Source organism: Leucoraja erinacea, chromosome 8, assembly GCF_028641065.1.
Source record: "Leucoraja erinacea ecotype New England chromosome 8, Leri_hhj_1, whole genome shotgun sequence".
In the NCBI taxonomy this organism is placed as follows: domain Eukaryota; kingdom Metazoa; phylum Chordata; class Chondrichthyes; order Rajiformes; family Rajidae; genus Leucoraja; species Leucoraja erinaceus.
Window position 1 is genome coordinate 6,439,546 of NC_073384.1, and position 27,313 is coordinate 6,466,858.

The 27,313-nt window shown below is 47.6% G+C and overlaps 1 protein-coding gene across 2 annotated transcripts in view; it reads left to right on the forward strand.

The window, feature by feature from the left end:
- The window catches only part of jag1b (jagged canonical Notch ligand 1b), an 88,797-nt gene that overhangs the window by 19,434 nt on the left and 42,050 nt on the right, over positions 1-27,313 (forward strand). For both annotated transcript variants that reach the window (XM_055638924.1, XM_055638925.1), the window contains exons 3-6: positions 5,253-5,301; positions 14,721-14,975; positions 17,073-17,133; positions 26,065-26,195. In XM_055638924.1, the coding sequence (XP_055494899.1) occupies positions 5,253-5,301; positions 14,721-14,975; positions 17,073-17,133; positions 26,065-26,195 (496 nt within the window). The remainder of the gene's footprint in view (positions 1-5,252; positions 5,302-14,720; positions 14,976-17,072; positions 17,134-26,064; positions 26,196-27,313) is intronic.

The following is a 27,313-nucleotide window of genomic DNA, read 5'->3' on the forward strand; positions in this document are numbered from 1 at the left end:
GGGTGATGTTTCAGGTCGAGACTCTTCTTCAGACAATCAAAAGGCTTGTCCCACCCCAGTCCCGCTTTGTCCAGCAGCAGGTACAGCAGCTTGAAAGCGCGCACCACCAGATTCTATTGCAGCTTCCTCCCCTCTGTTATCGGGCATCTGAATGGTCCTTCCATCAATAGACAATAGGTGCAGGAGGAGGCCATTCGGCCCTTCGAGCCAGCACCGCCATTCCATGTGATCATGGCTGATCATCCCCAATCAGTACCCTGTTCCTGCCTTCTCCCCATATCCCCTGACTCTGCTATCTTTAAGAGCCCTATCTAGCTCTCTCTTGAAAGTATCCAGAGAACCTGCCTCCACCGCCCTCTGAGGCAGAGAATTCCACAGACTCGCCACTCTCTGTGAGAAAAAGTGTTTCCTCATCTCCGTTCTAAATGGCTTACTCCTTATTCTTAAACTGTGGCCCCTGGTTCTGGACTCCCCCAACATCGGGAACAATCTTCCTGCATCTAGCCTGTCCAACCCCTTAAGAATTTTGTACGTTTCTATAAGATCCCCCCTCAATCTAAATTCTAGCGAGTACAAGCCGAATATGTGTGTATGTGTATATATCTATCTATCTATCTATCTATATCTTCTCTATATTTGAAGTGCTCCCTCTTTGACTGCAATGTTTAGATGCGGTGATCATCTTGGGTGGCTCGATGTCAAACCAAGTTTGGTCAATCTACCTTGAAGTGCCTTGTGGCCTCTTGTAATTCAGCTGATCTATGCAGTCTAATTCTAAGGATGTAGTAGAAATAGGCCATTCGGCCCAACAAGTCTACTCTGCCATTCAATCATGGCTGATCTGTCTCTCCCTCCTTCACCCGATTCTCCTGCCTTCTCCCCATAGTCTCTGACACCCCGACTAATCAAGAAGCTATCTATCTCTGTCTTAAAAATATCCATTGATTTGGCCTCCACAGCCGTCTGTGGCAAAGAAGGTCTATTTACTTGAAATTGATTTTGTTATTGTCTGATAACTGTTTGGTCGGGCAGATTACAACCAATGGTACGAATATTCATTTAGTATATATTAATTCAAGTAACTCCTGCATTCCCTCTCTCTCCGTCCCACCCCCACCCATGCAGCACCAGTTTCTCGTTCTCACCTAGCATACAGCTGACAATGGCCTGTTTCCTTTTATCATTACTTTTTTGCTCATCATTCATTCATTCATTGTGCTATATCTCTCTACATATCTTTAATTCTCTCTCTCTCTCTCGTTTCACTTTTCCCCCGGCTGTCGAAAGAAGGGTCTCGACCTGAAACGTCACCCATTCCTTCGCTCCCGAGATGTTGCCTGTCCTGCTGAGTTACTCCAGCCGTTTAGAACGGAGATGAGGAAACACTTTTTCTCACAGTTGTGAGAAGGCAGGAACGGGGTACTGATTGTGGATGATCAGCCACGATCGCATTGAATGGTGCTCCTGCCGTCTCCCCATATCCCCTGACTCCGCTATCTTTAAGAGCCCTATCTAGCTCTCTCTTGAAAGTATCCAGAGAACCGGCCTCCACCGCCCTCTGATGCAGAGAATTCCACAGACTCACCACTCTCTGTGAGAAAAAGTGTTTCCTTGTCTCCGTTCTAAATGGCTTACCCCTTGTTCTTAAACTGTGGCCCCTGGTTCTGGACTCCCCCAACATCGGGAACATGTTTCCTGCCTCTAGTTTGTCCAAACCCTTAACAATCTTGTATGTTTCAATGAGATATCCTCTCATCCTTCTAAACTCCAGAGTGTACAAGCCCAGCTGCTCCATTCTCTCAGCATGCGACAGTCCCGCCATCCCGGGAATTCCTTCCCTCCGGAGATGCTGCCTGTCCTGCTGAGTTACCCCAGCACTTTGTGTCTTTCTTGGGTTTAAACTAGTCCCTACCGACACAAATAGTGTAGTGAAGCCTGCCCCCATCTATGCCTCTTGCTGGCATGAATAAACACTGCTTTAAAGATGAAGGTGTTTTAACATTGGGTTGCCCGAAGATACTCAAAATGCGGGACAGGCAGCATCTCTGGAGAGAAGGAATGGGTGACTTCTTCAGACTGATGAATGAAGAGTCTCGATATTCACCACTGCCATGGGGGGAGAAGGTGCAGGAGCCTGGAAACTAACGTCCAGGTTCAGCAACAGCATCTTCCCTACAGCCATCAGGCTATTAAACATGACCTTGTTCTATCTGGGACGTATTACAATGCAACGCGTTTAATTCTTGACTTGACCTGAAACGTCACCCATTCCTTCTCTCCAGAGATGCTGCCTGTCCTGTTGAGTTACTCCAGCACTTTGAGTCTGCCTTTGATTTAAACCAGCATCAGCAGTTCCTTCCTACACAATGAGTTGCCTGACTTTTGGAATGAATCGATGTTGCACGTGAATGCAAACCTCCCAACTCCTTCTGTACTCGAATCATATTTCTGCTGGCATTTGCACAAGAGATGACAACCTTTCTGCTTCAAGACGGGGATGAAATTAATATTCTGCCCACCTTTCTGGGTGCTGGGTTCCCGGTGTTTTGCAAGGGTCGTTTCAAATGCTTTGGAAGGCAGTCGTTTGGTTTTGTAGTTTGGAGATGCAGCGTGGAAACGGGCCACCGCGCCCGCACTGTCCGGCGATCCCCGTTACACTAGCGCGCGCCAGGGACACGTTTTACCGAAGCCAATTGTTCTGCGAACCTGCGCGCCTTTGGAGTGCGGGAGGAAACCGGAGAAACCCCACGGGGAGAACGTGCAAACTCCGTACAGACTGCACCCCCAGTCGGGATCGAACCCCGGGTCTCTGTCGCCGAGAGGCAGCAACTCTACCGCTGCGTACCAAAGTACTTGCAAAGTGCGCAGGCAGGAACTGCAGGTACTGCTGGAGTGACTCTAGTGGGACAGACGGCAGATGTGGAGGAAAGGAATAGGTGAAGTTTTGGGCTTAAACGACCCATCAGAACTAAAGGGTATCTTTCGAAAAAGGTTTGCGTTGGCTTCCCGATTTTTAAATGCGTGCGTTTCTGTTTTCTGTGACATGAGATGATGCAGGGATCCTATTTTCCTGCTGAGCTGTTTTTTTCTTTCTGAGAATGAAGTCGGTGAGTGTTTTAAATTGAGGTGTGAGGTGTTTGTCTGGGCTTGCCTTGGTTTCATGTTCAAGACTTTTTTCCCACACTTGTCACTGGGTGAAACTAAAGATTCACTATGCTCTCGACATGACATGCATAATTGGATCTCGATCCAAAAATATTGGTTAGCACGCCTTGTTTTCAATTATTTGAGACTGTGGAGAGGCAGCGGCTTTGTTTATTTTGCTATTATAGTCGTCAGCCCTCTTGCTAATAAAGCTAGCTAGCTTTCACTGAATGCCATTGACCTAAATAGCCCTCTCTCTCTCTCTCTCCCCCGTCTCTCTCTCTCCCCCCCTCTCTCTCTCTCTCCCTTCCCCCCTCCCCTCTCTCTTCTTTCCTCCCCCCCCCCCCCCCATCTCTTCTAGCTCCCCCCCCCCCCCCCCCCATCTCTTCTCCCCCTCTGCAAAATCCCCAAGACCTAAACAATGACCTATTTTAAACTTGTGAATTTAAAAGCCAGCCTCGTAACCAATGGCAGGTTTTGACTTTTTCAGGCTGTAATTTTGAGCATGTTGGGGGGCTGCTGACGGGGGGTCCGGTGAGATCGTACGTGTAAACGTGACAAACGAGGTGCGTCCTGTCCCTGGACGCTTCTTAGCGGCAGATTTTTTTTTTTTTTTTTTTTTGCGCGCAGTCTGGGAAATGTTCCCTTTCTTCAGTCCGGAGATCATGAGCGCTGCTCTCTCTCTCTCTCTCGCGCTCTCTCTCTCTCTCTCTCCTCTCCCTCTCTGCTGTTACCCGATACTTGTGGGAGCACGGATGGCCCTGGGAGAGACACAAAGCTATCTGAAAGGGGTGCTGAAATGGAATAAACCCACGAGATTGCATTTAAGTCTTCCACCTCTGGAATAATCTTGGCTTACACACAGCAGGGGAGGGAGGGGAGCGATTGAAGAGGCACTGTGGGGGGGGTGAAAAGTATTATTGGCCTCCATTGTGCCAAAAAGGAACGACATTGACGGCTGCTTTTAGGTTTAAAAATCTTCTTAAATGGAGGAAACTTTTCTAGGACAAAAAGTAGGTGAAAATTAAAAGTCAAATTAACTTGGCGAGAGAGGGGGGATGGGGAACTGTAATTCTATCTGTCCTTTGCACTGTGACTTGGACAGGAGATGAAAACTTTTTTTTTTTCATTTCGGGATAGGGATGATATTTATATTCTGGGGGCAGGGGAGAGATACGGTGCTGGTATTCTCAGTAGACAAAAATGCTGGGGAAACTCAGCGGGTGAGGCAGCATCTGTGGAGCAAAGGAAATGGGTGACGTTTCGGGTCGAAATCCCTTGTATCTGTGCAAAGCTGATGCATTTATTAACTTAGTACCTTGATTAGCGTAAAGCAGATTTATCTAGGGCAGTACCATTCTCTGAAGTCGAGGTTTTCAAACCAGGAGGTGGGAGATTTGGTTTAGTTTGGAGATACAGTGCGGAAACAGGCCCTTCGGCCCAAGAGTCCATGCCAGCCACTCACTCTAACACTATCCTACACACACACATACACACCAGGGACAGTTTACAATGTTACCAAGCCAATTAGCCGACAAATCTGCGCGTCTTTGGGGTATGGGAGGAAACTGGAGCACCCGGAGAAAACGTACACGGGGAGAACATGCAAACTCCGTACAGACAGCACCCGTGGTCGGGATCGAACCCGGCTCTCTGGCGCTGTGAGGCAGCAACTCTACCGCTGCGCCACCCTATAGGTTGTGCGTGTGGCAATGTTTAACAGGGTTGTTCAAAGGAAAGGTCGACAAAAATGCTGGAGAAACTCGCCGGGTGAGGCAGCATCTATACGGAGCGAAGGAAATGATGTCTGAAGAAGGGTCTCGACCCCGAAGTGTAGCCTATTTCCTTCGCTCCACAGATGCTGCCTCGCCCGCTGAGTTTCTCCAGCATTTTTTGTCTACCTTCGATTTTCCAGCATCAGCAGTTCCTTCTTAAACTAGTATTCTCAGTATTTAGCAACTTTTCGTTTGAAACACTTTAGAGGGTCATACAAGTTCTTCCAAAAAAAAAAAAAAAAAAAAAAAATTTTTTAAATGTATCTTTCAAAAAAACCTGCAATTGCTTTCCTGATTTTTACAAAGCACGCATTTCTGTTTTTCTCTTTGCAGAGGTCGTATACTTTGATCGTGGAAGCCTGTGACTACAATAATGATACCGGTAAGAACGTCACCTCGACTTGGGTTTCAGATTTGTGCTGGAGATAATTAGAATTGACCTGAGCTGTGGTGTGTGTTACACAGTGTCGTTTTAACTTTAACCAGCGAGATTGCTTGGAGATTAGGTCGCTCCCGTGTTCCCATGGCTGGGGGAGGCTCCATACTCTCCCTGGTGTCCCTGCGTACAGTTTTGGCCTCCCCATCCGAGGAAAGACATTCTTGCCATAGAGAGAGCACAGAGAAGGTTCACCAGACTGATTCCTGGGATGTCAGGACTTTCATATGAAGAAAGACTGGATAGACTCGGCTTGTACTCGCTAGAATTTAGAACTTTGACCAATGTGATCATGGCTGATCATCCAACTCGGTGTCCTGTACCTGCCTTCTCTCCATACCCCCTGATCCCTTTAGCCACAAGGGCCACATCTAACTCCCTCTTAAATATAGCCAACAAACTGGCCTCAACTACCTTCTGTGGCAGAGAATTCCAGAGATTCACCACTCTCTGTGTGAAAAATGTTTTTCTCATCTCCGTCCTAAAAGACCTCCCCCTTATCCTTAAACTGTGACCCCTTGTTCTGGACTTCCCCAACAATCGGGAACAATCTTCCTGCATCTAGCCTGTCCAACCCTTTAAGAATTTTGTACATTTCTGTAAGATCCCCCCCCCTTCGATCTTCTAAATTCCAGCGAGTACAAGCCGAGTCTATCCAGTCTTTCTTCATATGAAAGTCCTGACATCCCAGGAATCAGTCTGGTGAACCTTCCCTGTACTCCCTCTTTGGCAAGAATGTCTTTCCGACGAGTTTTATTTATTTATTTTGTGATTGTTTGACAATCCAGTCGCTCAGAAGTCTGGTTTGTCATTTTCCCTTCCCCTCTGGTTAGGCTAATCCCATGAGGTTGCTGGCAGGTGGGGGGTTTGGGGGGGGGGGGGGGGGGGGGGGAGGGGAAGGAGGCAGTAACCTGCCTCACTGGGATATAAAAATGTTTTAATACAGTTGACGGGTGGCAACAGGTGTTAAGGTCATGTTGGCCGCTGCTGCTCCGACTGCAACTGCATAACACAAACCTGCAACTAATGTGAAGCCTGTCAGCGTTTAGTTTAGAGATACAGCTCGGGGCATGAGCCCCACCGAGTCCGCGCCGACCAGCGATCCCCGCACGCTAACCCCATCCTTCACACTCTCTGGGCAATTGACATTTACACCAAGCCGATTAACCTGCAAACCTGCACGTCTGTGGAGCGTGGGAGGAAACCGAAGATCTCGGAGAAAACCCACGCAGGCCACGGGGAGAACGTGCAAACTCCGTACAGACAGCACCTGTGGTCGGGATCGAACCCGTGTCTCCGCTGTGAGGCAGCAACTCTACCCACTGTGCCACCGTGCTGCCCATTCGACCAAGCTATTGCTGAATTTTCACCCAGAGAGTTGCGAGTGTGTGGGATTCTCTGCCCCAGAGGGCAGGGGGAGGCCGGTTCTCTGGATACTTTCAAGAGTTAGATTGAGCTCTTAAAGATAGTGGAGTCATGGGGATATGCGGAGAAGGCAGGAACGGGCTACTGATTGTGGATGATCAGCCGTGATCACATTGAATGGCGGTGCTGGCTCGAAGGGCCGAATGGCCTCACATGCACCTGTTGTCTATTGATTTCTCAATTCTGTTCAATAGCGTTTAGGACGTCGTGTATTTTGTACCAAAAGAAACCTTCAGAAATTGGACTATGTTTAGTTTTGGGATTATTTTTGTCATGAGACCTCGTTGGTCGGCATGGACTTGTGGGCCGAAGGGCCTGTTTCTGTGCCCTTCCATTCCATCCCGAGGTCTCCAGTTTTGAAACGTATCCTGGCCTCTTGGTGATCACCGATTTTAATAACCTTCATTGACACATCGAAAACAGGCGCAGGAGTAAGCCATTCGGCCCTTCAACCCCAGCACCGCTGTTCAATATGATCATGGCTGATCATCTAATATAATTACCCCCATTCCTGCCTTCTCCCCATATCACTTGATTCCTTTAGCCCTAAGAGCTAAATCTACCTCTCTCTTGAAAACATCCAGTGAATTGGCCTCCACTGCCTTCTGTGGCAGAGAATTCCACATCTCGGTCCTAAATGCCTTCCCATTAGAAACATAGAAAATAGGTGCCGGAGGAGGCCATTCGGCCCTTCGAGCCAGCGCCGCCATTCAATATGATCATGGCCAGATCGTCCCCTATCAATAACCCGTGCCTGCCATTCATTGTGATCCCCTGGCTGATCTGTCCCCAATCCCCCCCCCCCACTGCCCTCTGTGGCAAAACAAATTCACAACTCTCTGGGAAAGTTTTTTCATTTTCCATGCATCTAGCCGGTCTGATACCTCTCATCCTTCTAAATTCCAGTGAATTGTAGCCCAGTCGCTCCATTCTTTCTTGTGCCAGTCCCGCCATCCCGGGAATTAACCTGGTGAACCTACGCTGCACTCCCTCAACAGCAAGAATGTCCTTCCTCAAATTCACTGATCACTCTTAACTATACCTGCCAAGCCCCTAGTCTCTCAAATTCACAAATACCCTCAGTCTAACCATGAAGTGCCCTATCGCGCCCTGTGTCACAATGCGTCTAATCTTTGTGAGGTTCCTTGGACTCGTTTACTACTTTTAAAGGCCCAAGTTGATGTGTAACTGTTAACGAGACAAAGTCTGAAAGTCTGTGGTAGATTGGGAAAGGTGAAGAAGTTTGTTCTCGTATTTGACCCGAGAAAGGTCGTACCTTTGCTGGCAAACCAGGTTGAATCTCGTAACTCTGGGTTCGACAATTACCCTGGTTCAATATCAGGGCAACTTTAATATTAGCCCGAACTCCTGTGAACCTAAAGATAGAATATGGAATCGTACATCGAAAAGAAACAGGCCCTTCGGCCCACAATGTCCATGCTGATCTTTGACGCCAAATTAAAGTCGTCTCTCCCATCTGCAATGTGATCCATATCCCTCTATCCCCTGCATCAGTCACCAGGAGCCTGTCTATAAAAGCCTCTTCAGCACGGCGTTAGTTTATTGTCACCTGTACCGAGGTGCAGTGAAAAGCCTTTTTGTAACGTGCTAACCAGTCAGTGGAAAGGCCATACATTATTACAATCGAGCCGTCCAAGGTGTAGAGATACATGATGAAGGGAATAATGTGAAATGCAAGGCAGTCCCAATAAAGAGTCTGTATGTCTCCGATGAGGTCGATGGTAGCTCAGGACCACTCTCTAAATGATAGAATGGTTCAGTAGAACATAGAATATAAGTGTTTAAGAAGGAACTGCAGATGCTGGAAAATCGAAGGTAGACAAAAATGCTGGAGAAACTCAGCGGGTGCAGCAGCATCTATGGAGCGAAGGAATATTTCCTTCGCTCCATAGATGCTGCTGCTGCACCCGCTGAGTTTCTCCAGCATTTTTGTGTACCATAGCATACAGGTGTGCTGGAGTAGGCCATTCGGCCCTTCGAGCCAGCACCGCCATTCAAATATGATCATGACTGATTATCCAAAATCAGTACCTCGTTCCCGCTTTTTCTTCCTCCCCCCCCCCCCAACCCCCGTATCCCTTAACTCCGTTAACACCAAGAGCTAAGTTGCCCGATTACAGCTGGGGAGAAAGTGTAGCTGTATCTGGAGGTGTGTATTTTCACCCATAGTATCTCTAGCATGTTGGGAGAAGGGAGGTGAGTGGCTGACTGGGGTGAGACTCGTCCTTCATTAATCCTATCGATTTATTTTATGTATTGAATCAATACTATGGTATCTGCCCCCGGCAGCACATTCCACTCTGTTACAAAAAAACTTGCCCTGAATATCTCCTACAAACTCTGCACCTCACAACTCATGGCTGTGCCCTCTAGTCTTTGACAATTCCACTCGGGGGAAACTATTCTGACTACCATTCATGATTCAAGAGTTTGTCATGTGTCCCAGCTGGGACAATGACATTCTTGCTTTGCTTCAGCGCAGCAGAACATAGTAGGCATGAATACAGAACAGATCAGTGTGTCCATATACCATAGAAACATAGTAAATACGTGCAGGATTAGGCCATTTGGCCCTTCGAGCCTGCACCTCCATTCAATATGATCATGGCTGATCATCCAACTCGGTATCCTGTACCTGCCTTCTCTTCATACCCCCTGATCCCTTTAGCCACAAGGGCCACATCTAACTCCCTCTTAAATATAGCCAATGAACTGTGGCCTCGACTACCTTCTGTGGCAGAGAATTCCACAGATTCACCACTCTCTGTGTGTAAAAAATGATTTTCTCATCTCAGTCCTAAAAGATTTCCCCCTTATCCTTAAACTGTGACCCCTTGTTCTGGAACTTGTATATGTAAATAAGCAGATAAATTGCAATGGGCTATTAATGTTCAGAGTTTTGTTTGAGTTGAGTTTAATAGTCTGATGGCTGTGGGGAAGTAGCTATTCCTGAACCTGGACGTTGCAGTCTTCAGGCTCCTGTACCTTCTACCTGAAGGTAGCGGGGAGATGAGTGAGTGGGCAGGATGGTGTGGGTCCTTGATGTTGCTGGAGAATTTTATCGAACATCCTAATACCTTCTGGTGTTAATTAAGTGTAAAGGGCCAGTCCCACCTGACGTTTTTTTCGGGGACTGTGATGAACCAGGTCACCGAACATTTTGCGGCATGATGGCGTATTGACACACACGGGTGTTTTATCAACCTTTTTTTAATCGTCGCTGGATTTTGAAATGTTCAAATTATTTTGGCGAGACTAATGTGTCGCTGAAAAAAAATCACCCAAGTGGGACAGGCCCTTTAGTCTTGTCATTATCTCAGCCATCTGACGGGCACCCGCTCCATGGGGTGATGTTTCGGTGCAAGCTGACTTTGGGCATGATAAGTTGGTTGGCTGCTGGTTCAGTTTAGTTCATTGTCACGCCTGCCGAGGTACAGTGAAAAGCATTTGCATGCTAGCCAGTCAGCGGAAAGACGATACATGATTAGAATCGAGTCGCAGTGTACAGATATTCACGGGAATGAGATTTAGTGCAAGGTAAAGTCTTGATACTGGCTCACAGCTACAATGGCCCATTATCATTGTTACTTTTTATTTGCACATTTTTAATATTTTTTCTGCATCTCTGTCACCATCTATCTCTTGTTTTCCCTTTCCCCTGACTCTGTCTGGAGAAGGGTCTTCAGACCCGAAACGTCACCCCCTCCATTTCGCCAGGGATGCTGTCTTGACCCGCTGTTATTCCAGCTTTTTGTGTCTAAACTCTGATCAAAGATAAATCCGAGGGTCTCCAAATGAGGTGGATCGTAGTTCAGGACTGCTCTCTCATTGTGTTTGGATGGTTCAGTCTAGGGAAAGCAACAAGGAAGTCCATTCGGAAGAAGGGTCTCGACCCAAGACGTCACCTGTTTATAGACGGACACACAATGCAATAGAGTAACTCAGCAGGTCAGCAAGCACCTCTGGAGAGAAGGAATAGGCAAAGTTTCAGGCCGAAATCCTTCTGGAAATAGGCAACGTTTCGGGCTGAAACCCGTAAGGGTTTCGGCCCGAAACGTTGCCTATTTCCTTAGCTCCATAGATGCTGCCTGACCCTCTGAGTTACTCCAGCACTCTGTGAAACGTCACCTATCCATGTTCTCCACAGATGCTGCCTGACCCACTGAGTTACTCCAGCACTCTGTGACCCGCTGAGTTACTCCAGCACTCTGTTTGTTCGACAGATGCTATATCGCGCTAGTTTTCGTATATCGCGCAGGAGGCAGCGTCGTAACTAGAACAAGACCTGTACAATATTTCTCTTTAACGCTTTTCACGTGTTGAAGGTTTTTAACATTTTAACAGGAAGCGTCTGGGGCTGCACAATCCTACAGATGTCTCTGTAAATGATATTCTTTTGATATTTCCAGTTAACAAGTGCTCATGGTGTGCGCCCGAGCGCTGTTGTGTACTGGATTTATTGCTTTGTGTTCAGAATTAACTTGCAAGGAAATCAGTTATTTAACCTCCTAGTTCCTCCTTTCAACGGCTGTATGGTTGAAATGACTGTAATATAATGTGCAACGACTCTACCTTGGGCTGCAACGTTCTTGAGTTCATCAAGGGCCGGTCCCACGAGCACGGGACCTGCAGCGGCCAGCGCGACCGAGCTGGAAGCCGCGCGGAGGTCGAGTGAGTGACGTGAAGTACGAGCGAAGTCCGACGGGCGTGCGCAGCGTCAAGACGTGCGTACGGCGTCGAGGCGGTGGCGGGCCGTTGCCGCGCGGAATTTTTGAACACGGTCAGTTTTTCGGAGCCCCGCGCAATGTCGGGACCAGCTCCGCACAACTCCGTACGGCTCCGGTGATCGAAGTGGGACCGGCCCCGCGAGGCCGTACGGCTCAAGCGACCACGTTAGGTCGCGCTTGCCGCATGGAGTCGCATGCTCGTGGGACCGGCCCTTTAGTGTTAAATGTCAATTGTCCCTAGTGTGTAGGATAGCGTTAATGTCCGGGGATTGTTGGTCGGTGCGGACTCGGAGGGGCTGTATCTCAAAACTACAGCGAACCTCAAGACGTGAGGGTGTGTAGGTTAATTGGCTTCGGTTAAAAACAAATTGTAAATTGTCCCTAGTGTGTGTAGGGCAGTGTTGGTGTGCGGGGTGATCGCTGGTCGGCACGGACTCGATGGGCCAAAGGGCCTGTTTCCATGCTGTATCTCTGGCAATCTTTTTGTAGTGCCTCACAGCCACTTCATCTGAGGAAGTTTTAATTGTGAATGTAACCAGAGTTAACGATGGCTTGTAATTCAATGATAAAATAGTTCCTGTTATAAAAATGGCCCCAATCCATCAAACTGCCAGGAAAAGGATATTGGGCTTGTAACACATTGACATGATCATCTTACTGGGTTTCATTTGATCTGGGCTGGCTTTCTTTATGGGTCACTTGAGTTTTTAATCGAATGCTCTGGCAGTCTCTTGTTTTAAGAATAAGGGGTAAGCCATTTAGAACGGAGACGAGGAAACACTTTTTTTCACAGAGAGTGGCGAGTCTGTGGAATTCTCTGCCTCGGAGGGCGGTGGAGGCGGGTTCTCTGGATGCTTTCAAGAGAGCTAGATAGGGCTCTTAAAAATAGTGGAGTCGGGCGATGTGGGGAGAAGGCAGGAACGGGGTACTGATTGTGGATGATCAGCCATGATCACATTGAATGGCGGTGCTGGCTCGAAAGGCCGAATGGCCTACTCCCGCACCTATTGTCTATTGTCTAAAACAGACTGTGAATGTGATGCAGTGCAGGGTCTGAAGTGTCCAGACCCTGAATGGGGTTAGGAGGGAGAGATAGATCAGCCATGATTGAATGGCGGAGTAGACCTGATGGGCCGAATGGCCTAATTCTGCTCCCATCACTTATGAATTGATTAATTTACTTAAAAGAAACATTGAGGTTGGTTAGGTTGCTGCTGTGTGTGTGTGTGTGTGTGTCTGCAGAGATATTCTGTGGAATTCTCTGCCAAAGAAGGCATTGGAGGCCAATTTACTTGATATTTTACAGAGAGACAGAGATTTAGCTCCTGGGGCTAGCAGAATCAATGGATATGAGATTGCAGGAATGGATGTACTGATTGTGGATTCAGTCTGAAGAAGAATCTTGACCTGAAACGTCGCCTATTCCCTTCGTTCCATAGTTGCTGCCTCGCCCGCTGAGTTCCTCCAGCATTTTTGTCTATCTTTGATTATTCCAGCATCTGCAGCACCTTATGAAACATCCCGATTGTGGATGATCGGCCATGATCACATTGAATGGCGATGCTGGCTCGATGGGGCCGAATGGCCTACTCCTGCACCTATTTCCCCACGATTCTGGGCGTTTCCTGATAAAATCTTTGCTTTCTAAACAAGTGCTGCCGGCACGAGGTAGGATGGATGCGTTAAATTGGGCTGCCGTTTGTGCTCGGACGGGGCTGTGAAATGCCACAGAACGCTACCATGTCCCAGGCACTCGTGAAATATAATTTTGCCGGCATTATTTAAAAGCTAGCGGCTTCGAGTTTTTTTTTTTTTTTTTTTTTTTTTTTGTTGTTTGAAAAGCCGGTGAAGAATTAAAAAATCTGATGGCGGTGTGAAAGCTTTGCTGAGGAGGTCTGCTCGGGAGCGGTGTCATTTTGAGCGTTTACAGAAGTGTTATTGCCGCTGATCCCCTGACTGAGTGGATTATCCATTCAGCCCAAGATTCCTTCTTCTGAGGGGGGATCTTATAGAAACTTACAAAATTCTTAAGGGGTTGGACAGGCTAGATGCAGGAAGATTGTTCCAGATGTTAGGGAAGTCCAGAACAAGGGTCACAGCTTAAGGATAAGGGGGAAATCCTTTAGGGCCAAGATGAGAAAAACATTTTTCCCAGAGAGAGTGGTGAATCTGTGGAATTCTCTGCCGCAAAGGGTAGTTGAGGCCAGTACTTTGGCTATATTTAAGAAGGAGTTAGATGTGGCCCTTGTGGCTAAAGGGATCAGGGGGGGTATGGAGAGAAGGCAGGTACAGGATACTGAGTTGGATGATCAGCCATGATCACATATGAATGGCGGTGCAGGCTCGAAGGGGCCGAATGGCCTACTCCTGCACCTAATTTCTATGTTTCTGCTCCTAATAGAAAGGAGACACAAAATGCTGGAGTAACTCAGCGGGTCGGGCAGCATCTCTGGAGAGAAGGAATGGGTGACGTTTGGGGCTGAGACCCTTCGTGTTCTGTTGCTAATACATGGCCAATCTCAGAATGCGAACAATGAGAATGAGGGGAGTTAGATTTACCTCTTGGGGCTAAACCAAGGGGATTTGTACATTTTTTTTCCTCATTGACTGACTGTTTGGTTCTGGTATACCGGTATCTGTTCCTGATTAGTTCATAAATAAGTGAAATAAAATTGTTATGTGCTATTAAAGTTGCCAGGGGTAAACGGGATGAAAAAGGTTGGGAAGCCCTGGGCTAAATAAATCCAGGGATATGGGGAGGAAAAGCAGGAACTGCGTTTTGATTTTGAATGATCAGCCATGGTCATTTTGCATGGTGGTGCTGGCTTGAAGGGCCGAATGGCCTACTCCTGCACCTATTTTTTTCTATATTTCTATGAAAGTATCCAGAGAACCTGCCTCCACTGCCCTGAAGCAGAGAATTCCACAGATTCCCGACAAAAGTGTTTCTTCGTCTCCGTTCTAAATGGCTTACTCTTTATTCTTAAACTGTGGCCCCTGGTTCTGGACTCCCCCAACATTGGGAACATGTTTCCTGCCTCTAGCGTGTCCAAACCCTTATCTAATATGTTTCAATTCCTGGGAATTGAAGTCTAAAAAGAAATGTAATATCTAAGCGACTGTTTTAAGTGTGTGTGTGTATTTATATTTATATCAGTGGTGATTTTTTTTTTGTCTTTGCTTCAAATACAGGTCAAGGAGATACGATAGAGAAGGCTGTCTACTCTGGCATGATCAACCCAAGTCACCAATGGCAGACAATGAGACATAATGGGGCAGTGGCGCACTTTGAGTACCAAATTCGCGTGATGTGTGACGAATATTACTACGGCTTTGGATGTAACAAGTTTTGTAGGCCGAGGGATGATTTCTTTGGGCATTACACCTGCGACCACAATGGCAATAAGACTTGCCTGGAAGGATGGATGGGAATCGACTGCAACATAGGTTCGTAGTGGAATTTTTCTCGTGGTCATAAATAACATAATAACAATCAAAAACATTTTCACCCAGAGTTGCGAATCTGTGGAATTCTCTGCCGCAGAAGGCAGTGGAGGCCAATTCGCTGGATGTTTTCAGGAGGGAGTTGGATTTAGCTCTTGAGGCTAACTGAATCATGGGATATGGGGGGAGAAAGCAGGAATGGGGCACTGATTGTGGATGATCAGCTATGATCATATTGAATGGCGGTGCTGGCTCGAAGGGCCGAATGGCCTACTCTACCTATTTTTCTATGTTTCTAATAGGCTATTTGGCCCCTCAAGTCTACTCCGCCATTCAATCACGGCTGATCTATCTCTCCCTCCTAACCCCATTCTCCTGCCTTCTCCCCATAACCTCTGACACCCGTACTAATCAAATCTCTATCTCTGCCTTAAATCCACTGACTTTTGGCCTCCACAGCCTTCTGTGGCAAAGAATTCCACAGATTCACCACCCTCTGACAAAATTAATTTCTCCCCATCTCATTCCTAAAAGAACGTCCTTGAATTCTGAGGCTGTGCCCTCTAGTCCAAGACTCCCTCACTAGTGGAAACATCCTCTCCACATCCACTCCATCCAAGCCTTTCACTATCCTGTATGTTTCAATGAGGTCCCCCCCTCATTCTTCTAAACTCCAGTGAGTACAGGCCCAGTGCCGACAAACGCTCATCATAGGTTAACCCACTCATTCTTGTGTGAAGCGTAGCAAGTTAATTGTTTGCAGTGCTGCAGTTTTGTCTTTGAACTTCCCAAGTGTGGTATTTGTATCCAAGATTGTAGTTTCAAAATTAAAATGATTAGACCTTGTATATGCAATAAGAATTTACTGAAGAAGGGTCCCGACCCGAAACATCGCCCGTTCCTTCTCTCCAGAGATGCTGCCTGTCCCGCTGAGTTACTCCAGCTTTTTGTGTCTATCTTCGGTTTAAACCAGCATCTGCAGTTCCACCCGACACAAGAAATTAAGCCTGGAGATAGGACTATGCATCGTCATATAGTGTGGAAACGGGCCCTTCGACCCAACTTGCCCATGCTGGCCAGCATGTCCCATCTACACTAGTCCCGCCTGCTGTGTTTGGCTCGTACCTTCCAAACCTGTCTTTATCAATGCACCGATCTAATTGTTTCTCCAAATTGTGTAATAGTCCCTGCCTCGACTACCTCCTCTGGCAGCTCGTTACATGCGACCACCACCTTGTGTTTCTAAAAAAAAAAAAAAAACAAAAAAAAAAAAAAGTTAACCTGTGCATTGACATGATCTATTCCTCTCATGATTGTGTCTGCCTCTACGATCACCCCTCATCATCCTCCTGTGTTCCCAGAAATAAAGTCCTGGCCTGCTCGGCCTCTCCTGATAACTCCGGCCTTCATTAAGACCTGGGAAAATCCTTGTAAATCTTCCCTGCACCCTAAACCAGCATCTGCAGTTCCTTGTTTCTGAATTTCCCATGGTTTAGACAATAGACAATAGGTGCAGGAGTAGGCCATTAGGCCCTTTGAGCCAGCACCACCATTCAATGTGATCGTGGCTGATCATCCCCAATCAGTACCCCGTTCCTGCCTTCTCCCCATATCCCCTGGCTCTGCTATCTTTAAGAGCCCCATCTAGCTCTCTCTTGAAAGGGAGTTAGATGTGGCCCTTGTGGCTAAGGGGATCAGGGGGTATGGAGAGAAGGCAGGTACGGGGTACTGAGTTGGATGATCAACCATGATCATATTGAATGGCGGTGCAGGCTCGAAGGGCGAATGGCCTACTCCTGCACCTATTTTCTATGTTTCTATGAAAGTATCCAGAGAGCCGGCCTCCACCGAGGCAGAGAATTCCACAGACTCGCCACTCTCTGTGTGAGAAAAAGTGTTTCCTCGTCTCCGTTCTAAATGGCTTACCCCCTGTTCTTAAACTGTGGGGCCCTGGTTCTGGACTTCCCCCAACATCGGGAACATGTTTCCTGCCTCTAGCGTGTCCAAGCCCTTAACAATCTTGTATGTTTCAATAAGGATTTGTGTGTTTTAAGAAACATTTTCTGCACAAATGGTTATGTGTTGACGTTTTTTTTGCAGCTATCTGTCGTCAGGGCTGCAGTCCTGAACATGGCTCCTGTAAATCACCTGGGGATTGCAGGTAAGCTGATGACTTGATGAGTGGCTCAGCAGCAGAGTTGGCGCCTAGCAACCACCAGAGACCAGGGTTCCATCCTGTCTACGGGCGCTGTCTGTGTGCATAGTTTATACGTTCTTTCCCCCCCCCCCCCCCCCCCCCCCCCCCCCCCCCCCCCCCCCCCCCCCCCCCGGACCTGTGCAGGTTTTCTCCAGGTGCTCAGGTTTCCTCCCACACGGGTTGCTGGGTTAATAATTGGCCTCTATAAATTGTTCCAAATATGCGCTGTATGCTCAATGTTTTCAAGAGTTTGATTTGGCTCTTGGGGCTAGGAGAATCAAGGGATATGGGGGACAAAGCTGGAACGGTGTACTGATTTTAGATGATCAGCCATGATCATATTGAATGGCAGTGCTGGCTCCAAGGGCCGAATGGCCTACTCCTGCACCTGTTTGCAATGTTTCTATGTTCCAGCTTCCCCAAAGACTTTATCTTATTAAGTACTCATTTCAATCTTTGAAGCGATGAATTAAAATCTTGAAAGCGCGCACCACCTTGACTCGGGAACAGCTTCTTCCCCTCTGTTATCAGGCCTCTGAACGGCCCTTCCATAAGCTAGGCTGCTGTCCGATTCACCTCTACCCCATTGCGGACATTGGACTGTGTCTCTGGAACTGGTGCGCTACAATGCTGAGAACTATATTCTGTACTCTGTATCTTCCCCTTTGCTCTGGACTTGAGTTTGGCTTGGTTGTATCTGTGTGTTATGTCTGCTCTGTTTTGGATAGCATGCAAAACAAAGCTTTTTGCTGTACCCCGATACACGTGACAATCCTAAACCAAAATCTGATCTATGTATCTGCCTCGTAGAGAAAGTTGGATTTGTCTCAAGCGAAAGTTAGATTTAGCTCTTAGGGCTAAAGGAATCGAGGGATATGGGGGAAAAGCAGGAACGGGGTACTGATTTTAGATGATCAGCCATGATCATATTGATGGCGGTGCTGGCTCGAAGGGCCGAATGGCCTACTCTTGCACCTATTTTTCTATGTTCTATGCTATTATGTCCACTATTAACCGACTAAAAGACAGAGTGCTGGAGTAACTCAGCGGGTTAGGCAGCATCTCTGGGGAACATGGATAATTTGCTGTTTTACCCATGCCAATTACCCATCAAAGCTGTACAACTCTGGCGTGTGGAAGGAAACTGGAGTGCCCGGGGAAAACCCAGGCAGGTCACGGGGAGAACGTACAAACTCTGTACAGGCAGGACCCGTAGTCGGGTTTGAGCCCGCTTGCGTCTCTGGCGCTGTGAGGCAGCAACTCTACCCGCTGTACCATCGTACTGCCCGCAGAAAAATCCAAAGTGGAGCCAACAAAATCAAACTGCAAGCATTGCTTAAGTAAGCCTTCAAATCAGTAACGTAAACAGTAGCACGATTTTAAAACCGTGTTTTAAGGGGGAAAAAAATTGCAATTTTTAGAGATTTTCAATTCAATAATTTTTTTTTTTTTTTTTTTAATTTAATGTTATTTTTGGACACCGTTTGAGACTGGGTGACACATTCAGGAGCAAAGTTTTTGTAAAAACCCTGGCGTTTCATTATATCGGTAGCTCTAATTGTGGGTTGTGCCTTGACATGAGTTAATTCGGCCAGTGCGTATGTGTGACACTGTTAGTCTCAGATAGTCTCCCGGGGGCCATATAAGCTGGCTAGTTAGTCCCTGCCCCCACTTCTCATCCACCTTTTGTCTCTTTTCCACGCGCTCTTTCCCCTTCCCTTCGCCCCCCCTCCCCTCCCCCGCCCGTTCAACGCCAGCGAATACATTTGCAGAAACGCTGCCTTATTTAAACACGGGATTATCCAAATCTCTGCTTCTCCCCGTGCGCTGAGAGGCTAATAGTCGCCTGGTGTCCTGTTGGAGGCCTGATGACGTCTGCGGGCGGGGAGGGGGGGTGGGGGGAATAAAGAATTTAAATGCTGTTTCTCGATTCGGCTTCTCTGGTCCATTATCGTTCGCCGAAATTTGTGATGTGGGTGAAGCGTGGACGTGTAGAAATACAACCTGTAAAAAAAGGTTCCTTTCAGTGGAAGTATGCTGCTGTGTGAACAGGGCAAGGAGGGTGTTTCTGGAGAGCAGGGAAGCTGCCCTTGGGTGGGGGAGGGGTGAAGGAAGGCCCAGGATTAAAATGTCATTCACCATTCCAAAGGCCTGATGCACATTTGCCCGGTGCGCAGTATCCACTTACGCATTTAGTTTTTACTTGGAGTTGCAGCACTGGGGAGGCACTATGTTGAGAAATACTCCTTTATATCTCTCTCGCTCTCTCTCGCTCTCTCTCTCATTTTAATTCTTAGTCTCCATCTCTCTTTCCTTTCGCTCTTTCCTGTGCCCCCCCCCCCCTCCCTGGCTGTCCCTCTCTCCCCATTCTGTCTACCCCAGGGGTCACTTGGAATTTGGTGTACAAACCCTGGCTGATTCCCCTTCTCTCTCCCTCCTTCTCTCTCTATCTGTCTTTCTCTTGTCTCCTCTCTCCCTCTCCCTCTCCCTCTCATCTGTCTCTCCCCTCCCCCTCCCCTGTGTTTCTCTCTTTCCCTCCCCCCTCTGTCTCTCCCTTTCCCTCTCCCCTCTCCCTCTCTATTCCTCCCCCCCCCCCCCCCCCCCCCCCCCCCTCTCCCCCCCCCCCCCCCCCCATCCCCCCCCCTCCTCACTCCCTGCGAAGTTCCAGCTATGGTCGAGGCATCAACCAATGTTGTTCCTGACTGAAGTCCTTCAAGTTGGCGTCTAAAGTTTTTTCTTTGCCAGTGGCAGTGGGGATCTGGTGAGAATGGTTGATGAACCTGGTATCGGGCAAGGCTGACTCTGGTTTCCGCTGCTGTCATCAGAACGAACATGTCCTAGCAGGGATTGCTGGAGTTAGACCAGTGCAGCGAGCTTTGTTTCTGGGTTCTAAGCCGACTTAAACAACTCACCTCCCACACACTGTCTGGACATGCACTGGTGATTATTTACTTAAAAGTGCAACTTTCCCACACTCGATTTGCATGGCTGTGTGGGTCCAGCCTGAACATTTGTACCTTTTACAATGGGCTCACCATTTTATTCCACAGCTGTCTGTGGGAGTGAAAGCATTTGGGGGGGTGGGGAACAATCTAGCCTCCAATACTTTTTGCATTACTGCAAGTCATAAGGGATAGGCTTAGAACAAGGCCATTCGGCCCATCAATCCACTCTGCCATTCAATTATGGCTGATCTATCTCTCCCTCCTAACCCCATTCTCCTGCCTTCTCCCCATAACCTCTGACACCCGTACTAATCAAAAGTCTCTCTCTCTCTGCCTTAAATAAGGGAAGAAGATGAGACTTTATTGCCTTCCATCACAGTGAGGAATGTGGGGAATCTGCTGTGGTGGATGTTTATGTTAAATTTTATGTAGTTGTGTGTCTTGTTGCTTTTTTTTCGTATGGCTAATTCAAATTCAAATTTCGTAATTCAAATATCACTGTACCTTAATTAGTGCATGTGACCATATAAGGCCTTTGGAACCTTTTGAAAAGATATCCACTGATATTGCAAGTCTGAGAAACTTATCCCGAAATGTGTTTTTAATTATCTGTGGTGCATTTGATGTTTGCTGTCGTGTTCTAATACTTAATCATAGAGTGATACAGTGTGGAAACAGGCCCTTCGGCCCAACTTGCCCATACCGGCCAACATGTCCCAGCTACACTAGTCCCACCTGCCTGCGTTTGGCCCATATCCCTCCAAACCTGTCCTATCCATGTACCTGTCTAGATGTTTCAATAGACAATAGGTGCAGAAGTAGGCCATTCGGCCCTTCGAGCCAACGCCACCATTCACTGTGGTCATGGCTGATCATCCCCAATCAGTACCCCGTTCCTGCCTTCTCCCCATTTCCCCTGACTCCACTATCTTTTAAGAGCCCTATCTAGCTCTGGAAAGTATCCAGAGAACCGGCCTCCACCGCCCTCTGAGTCAGAATTCCACAGAATTCTTAAATGTTGGGATAGTCCCAGCCTCAACTATCTGATCTGGCAGCTTGTTCCATTCACCCACCACCCTTTGTGTGGAAAACATTACCCCTCAGATTCCCTATTAAATCTTTTCCCCTTCACCTTGAACCTATGTCATCTGGTCCTCGATTCCCCTACTCTGGGCAAGAGACTGTGCATCTACCCGATCTATTCCTCTCAAGATTCTGTACACCTCTATAAGATCACCCCCTCATCCTCCTGCGCTCCATGGAATAGAGACCCAGTCTGCTCAACCTCTCCCTGTAGCTCAGACCCTCGAGTCCTGGCAACATCCTCGTCAATCTTCTCTGCGCCCTTTCCAGCTTGACAACGTCTTTCCTATAACGCGGTGCCCAGAACTGAACACAATACTCTAAATATCGCCTCGCAGCTGCAACATGACCTCCCAACTTCTACACTCTATAACTGAGCTGAGTTTGAAGGTCCACATTCTGGTTCCGTTTTAATCCAATTATTCTTGAAGTTGCTGAATGAAAACATCGTTAGTTTGTGCTTGAATGCTTTGGGCTCTCTGTACTACCCACGACTCTGGCTGTGGCTAAGGCTGCTCATCTGTGCCAATCTAATGGAAATGGTTAACTAATTTCCCATGAGAGAGTTGGAGTGTGTATATATATATTTTTTTAATTATATTTAAGCAACAATCTTTTGTGGGATGAGTTTTTTTTGGATTAAAACCTAAAAAGGATTATTTTCCTCGCTGAATTTTTTTTAAAAAACATTATTTTTATGGCTTTATTTTTGAGCATGTTGAGAATTTCAAGTCGTGTCAGAAATGAGAGGATTAAACTTAAAGCGAAGGTCATCTCTGCGCTTGCATTTGGCGTTGTATGAGTGTTTAATAAGGAACTGCAGATGCTGGACAATTGAAGGTAGGCAAAGTGCTGGAGAAACTCAGCGGGTGCAGCAACATCGACAAAACATCGCCTATTTCCTTTGCTCCATAGATGCTGCTGCACCCGCTGAGTTTCTCCAAAACACTTTTGTCTATCTGGCATTGTACGAGGTTGTTTGTATTGAGTTATTCTTGGGTCTTGCTTCGAAATAATCTTGTGAACAATCCCAAGTTTTCCAAAATCAAGCTTTGACAGAAAAGTCGGATTAGTTTGCAAACTGGAAAAATATTATTTTTGGAATTGTGAAGGTTTTGGCAGCCTGCAGCAGACTTCAAGGTTTAGATTTAGAGATGCAGCATTGGGAAGCGGGGCCCTTCAGCCCAACGGGTCCATGCTGACCCAATGATCATCCTTGTACACTAATTCATTGGCTATATTTAAGAGGGAGTTGGATGTGGCCCTTGTGGCTAAAGGGATCGGGGGGTATGGAGAGAAGGCAGGTACAGGATACCGAGTTGGATGATCAGCCATGATCATATTGAATGGCGGTGCAGGCTCGAAGGGCCGAATGGCCTACTCCTGCACCTAATTTCTATGTTTCCATCCTACGCACTAGGGGCAATTCACAGTAGCCCGTAAACCTCCAAATCCACGTCTTTACATAGAAAACATAGAAAATAGGTGCAGGAGTAGGCCATTCGGCCCTTCGAGCCTGCACCGCCATTCAATATCATCATGGCTGATCATCCAACTCGGTATCCTGTACCTGCCTTCTCTCCATACCCCCTGATCCCTTTAGCCACAAGGGCCACATCTAACTCCCTCTTAAATATAGCCAATGAACTGGCCTCAACTACCTTCTGCGGCAGAGAATTCCACAGATTCACCACTCTCTGTGTGAAAAATGTTTTTCTCATCTCAGTCCTAAAAGATTTTCCCCTTTATCCTTAAACTGTGACCCCTTGTTCTGGACTTCCCCAACATCGGGAACAATCTTCCTGCATCTAGCCTGTCCAACCCCTTAAGAATTTTGTACGTTTCTATAAGATCCCCCCCCAATCTTCTAAATTCTAGCGAGTACAAGCCGAGTCTATCCAGTCTTTCTTCATATGAAAGTCCTGACATCCCAGGAATCAGTCTGGTGAACCTTCTCTGCACTCCCTCTATGGCAGGAATGTCTTTCCTCAGATTAGGAGACCAAAACTGTACGCAATACTCCAGGTGTGGTCTCACCAAGACCCTGTACAACTGCAGTAGAACCTCTCTGCTCCTATACTCAAATCATTTTGCTATGAAAGTCCTGACATCTCAGGAATCAGTTTGTAATTTCCTTCGGGATAACTAAATTGATCAGCATGGAAAGGTTCATCCTGATCTATTAACTCAAATATTAGTTGTCTCTTTGACGCTTAGTTCCTGAATTCTTTGTCGGTTCACCAGTTTGTAAAAGACAACATCCTGGAGTAACTCAGCGGGTCTGGCAGTGTCTCTCGAGGAACATTTGAAGGTGATGTTCTGTGTTGGGACCATTCTTCAGACTCTCAAGAAGAATCACCAGTTACTGGTTTTGTTACGTTAGTTTATACGTCACCCCCGAACAATCAGTCGTCAGTCGTACAGTGCGGAAACAAGCCCATCCAGCTCGCACTAACCAACATGTCCCATCCACGCCAGTCCCACCTGCCTATATTTGGCCCATGTCCCTCTGAACCTGTCCGATCCATTTACCCGTCTAAATGTTTCTTAATTCTTGGTAAATTCTCAGTAAAACGAGTTCAGAAGTGATGTGGGTGGAATTAGGCCATTCGGCCCATCGGGACTACTCCATTTAATCATGACTGATCTATCTCTCCCTCTCAACCCATGACACCCTTACTAATCAAGAATCTATCTGTGCCTTAAATATCCATTGAATTGGCCTCCACATCCTTCTGTGACAAAAGCTGACGCTGTGGTAACTTAAACAAAAGAAGTAACCCTTGGATTCCCCCCCCCCCCTCTCTCTGGCCCCCCCCCCCCCCCCCCCCCCCCCCCGCACCCACCCTAGTCATTGTATTGGCTTCAAAGTCATCTTTTTGAGCCTCATTGTCTTTACCTCACTTCCACCCAGCCCACAGCTAAACATGGCCTGTTTCCTTTAACACGGTAACTTTTTTGCAAATCTTCCATTCATCTCCCTCTCTCTCTATCATTGTCTATGTCTCTCGTTTCCCTTTCCCCCCCTGACTCGCCATTCTCGACCCAAAAACGTCGCCCATTCCTTCTCTCCAGAGATGCCGCCTGTCCCGCCCGCTGAGTTGCTCCGGCTTTTTGTGTCCATCTTGGGTTGAAGCCAGCAAATTCCTTCCTCCACAAAATAATTAAGTTTGTTGTTCACCTCCCCTCTGTCTTTTACTATCGAGGTTTGATGAAGCTAACTCCGTCTCCGGATGTCCCGTTGTAATTGTGCCTAGTTCCGCTTTGCAGCTACTTAAAGTATTTCTTCCTCCCTGCTCCCCCCCCCCCCCCCCCCCCCCCCCCCCCCCCCCCCCCCCCCCCCCCCCCCCCCCCCCCCCCCCCCCCCCCCCCCCCCCCCCCCCCCCCGCCAAACCATACTCTGTTACTGGGAATGGAATACAGGGAGCTATGGGAAAATAGTCCCGAGCGATGAAAGGCAGCTACCAAAATACACCAGGCAGCCCACTTTAACCTTAACAGTTGCACAGATCACAGTTAGGGGAAAATTGCTTTCCAGCAGTCATTTTGAGGAAGCCTTTTGAAGTGTTTTGCGCGCTGGGAAGAGATTTTTTTTTTTTTTTTTTTCTTTTGCGTTTCATCTTCAGTTTAGTTTAGAGATACGGCGCGGAAGCAGGCCCTTCGGCCACTCGGTCGTTGCAATCCCCACGCACGCCGCAAGCACTTGGGACAATTTTACACTTGTACCAAGCCATTTAACTGACAAAAGTCCGTACGTCTTTGGAGTGCGGGAGGAAACTGACGATCTCTGAGCAAACGTAGGCAGGACACGGGAACAAACTCCGTACAGACAGCACCCGTAGCCTGGGTCGAACCCGGGTCTCGGGCGCTGTGAGGCAGCAACTCAACCGCTGTGCCCCCCCCCCGTTTAGTTTATTGGCACGTGTACCGAGGTACAGCGAGAAGCTTTTGTATTGTGCTAACTAGTCAGCAGAAAGACAACACATGATTACAATCGAGCTATTTGCAGTGTAGATGCACGATAACGGATTGACCTTTCATGCAAGGTAAAATCCGAGGGTCACCAATGAGGTAGCTAGCAGGTTCAGTTGCCTGATAACAGCTGGGAAGAAACTGTCCCTGACCCTGACATGGTGAAATTGACTTGCTGAGTGTTGGTTTTTTTCCTTTCGTTTTGGAGATAGTGTGGAAACAGGCCCTTCGGCCCACCGACACTAATGCTATCCTGCGCACACTAGGGGGGAAACTTACATTTGTACCAAGCCAAGTCACTTACAAACCTGTACGTCTTTGGCGTGTGGGAGGAGGCGGAGATCTCTGAGAAACCCCACGCAGGTCACGGGGAGACGGTACAGACAAGACCGAGCTCGGGTCTCTGGCGCTGTGTGTGAGGCAGCATCTTTACCTCGCCCCACCCCTATCCGCTGTCTTGGCCGGTTTCATTCGGCATGTGGTTTCGGACGAAAACTAAGATTGAATGTTGAAAACGGTGAACTACATTCCTCTGCATGTTAGCCGAGTCCCGTGATTCGGGGCGGGAAGCGAATGTGATGCTGCCTGAGAAATGGGTTTGACGCAGTCCCTCTCTGACCCTGTTGTGCCGGCTCGGGAAGTAATTTTGCTGCAAGCCTGCTGTGTCCCTCCAAACAGTTACGCTTTTGTGCGAGAGTTGGCTTCAAACCCCGGAAAGTCTGCCTTAATGTTTATTTATAAGTAACGGGAGCATCAACACACAAAGCAAAAAAGAAATACCTTTATCACACAAAAAAATCCCCTCTTCTCTTTGGGGAAAGTTTCTTTGCAATTATTATTATTTTTAAAATGACATGCAACCTAACTTTTTATTTGTGTGTGTTTTTGTTTGCAGGTGTCAATATGGCTGGCAAGGAGTTTACTGTGACAAATGTATTTCCCACCCAGGCTGTGTGCATGGTACCTGTATCGAACCATGGCAATGTCTTTGCGAGACGAATTGGGGTGGTCAACTCTGCAACAAAGGTAGGCCGAGCTCTCGAGATACATTGAGCATTGACCCACAATGCTGGAGTGACTCAGCGGGCCGGGCAGCATCTCTGGAGAAAAGGGATAGGTGGCTTTTTGGGTGGAGACTCCGAAGAAGGGGTCACTCTATTCTTTTTCTCCTGAGATGCTGCCTGACCCGCTGTGTTTAGTTTTTGGGTTGGTTTGGAGGTACAACGCGAAAACAGGCCATTCGGCCCACTGAGAGAGTGCCGAACAGCCATCGCCGCACATTAACTGCTGTAACTCTATCCGACACACACACACACAGTAGGAACAATTGTACATTTACACCAACGCAAACTGTCCTGTGTGGGTGGAAACCGGAGATCGCGGAGGAAAGTCACGATGGAGAACGTGCAGACAGCGCCCGTAGTCGGGATCGGACCCGGGTCTCTGGCGCGGTAAGGCCGCAACTCTGCAGCTACGCCACCGTGCCATCCGAGCATCGCTCCCTGTCTTCAGTGTAAACCAACATCTGCAGTTCCCTCCAACGTTCTAGTGACACGTTGGCGAGTAGCTAACGCTCGAATGCGCGTGCAGACGCCGAGATTTGGTGCCACAATCGTGCATTCATAACTTGAGGAACGACATATTTGCTTTGCGTGCGATAATAATTCCTAGATTATTCATGAGATTTCACTTTAGCTCCAGCATGTGTACAATTAGCTACCAGAGAGTCAGTCATAAACACACGGTCCTAAATGAGCACTGAGGCATTAGCAAATGACTGAATATCAGGTTAACTGTTTGAGTTCTGGTGACACAGGGCTGTGGAGGCCAAGTCAAAGGATAATTTATAAGGCAGAGATTGATAGGTAGACATTCAATGCAGGAGAAACTCAGCGGGTGAGGCAGCATCTATGGAGCGAAGGAATAGGTGACTTTTCGGATCGAGGCCCTCTGAAGAAGGGTCTCGGCCCAAAACGTAACCTATTCCTTCGCTCCATTGATTTTTCCAGCATCTGCAGTTCTTTCTTAAACATGGCTGATCATCCGTAATCAGGACCCCGTTCCTGCCTTCTCCACATACCGCCTGACTTGGATTGTTTTCCACGGAGCATCAGTGGTTGAGGGGAGACCTGATAGAAGTTCCT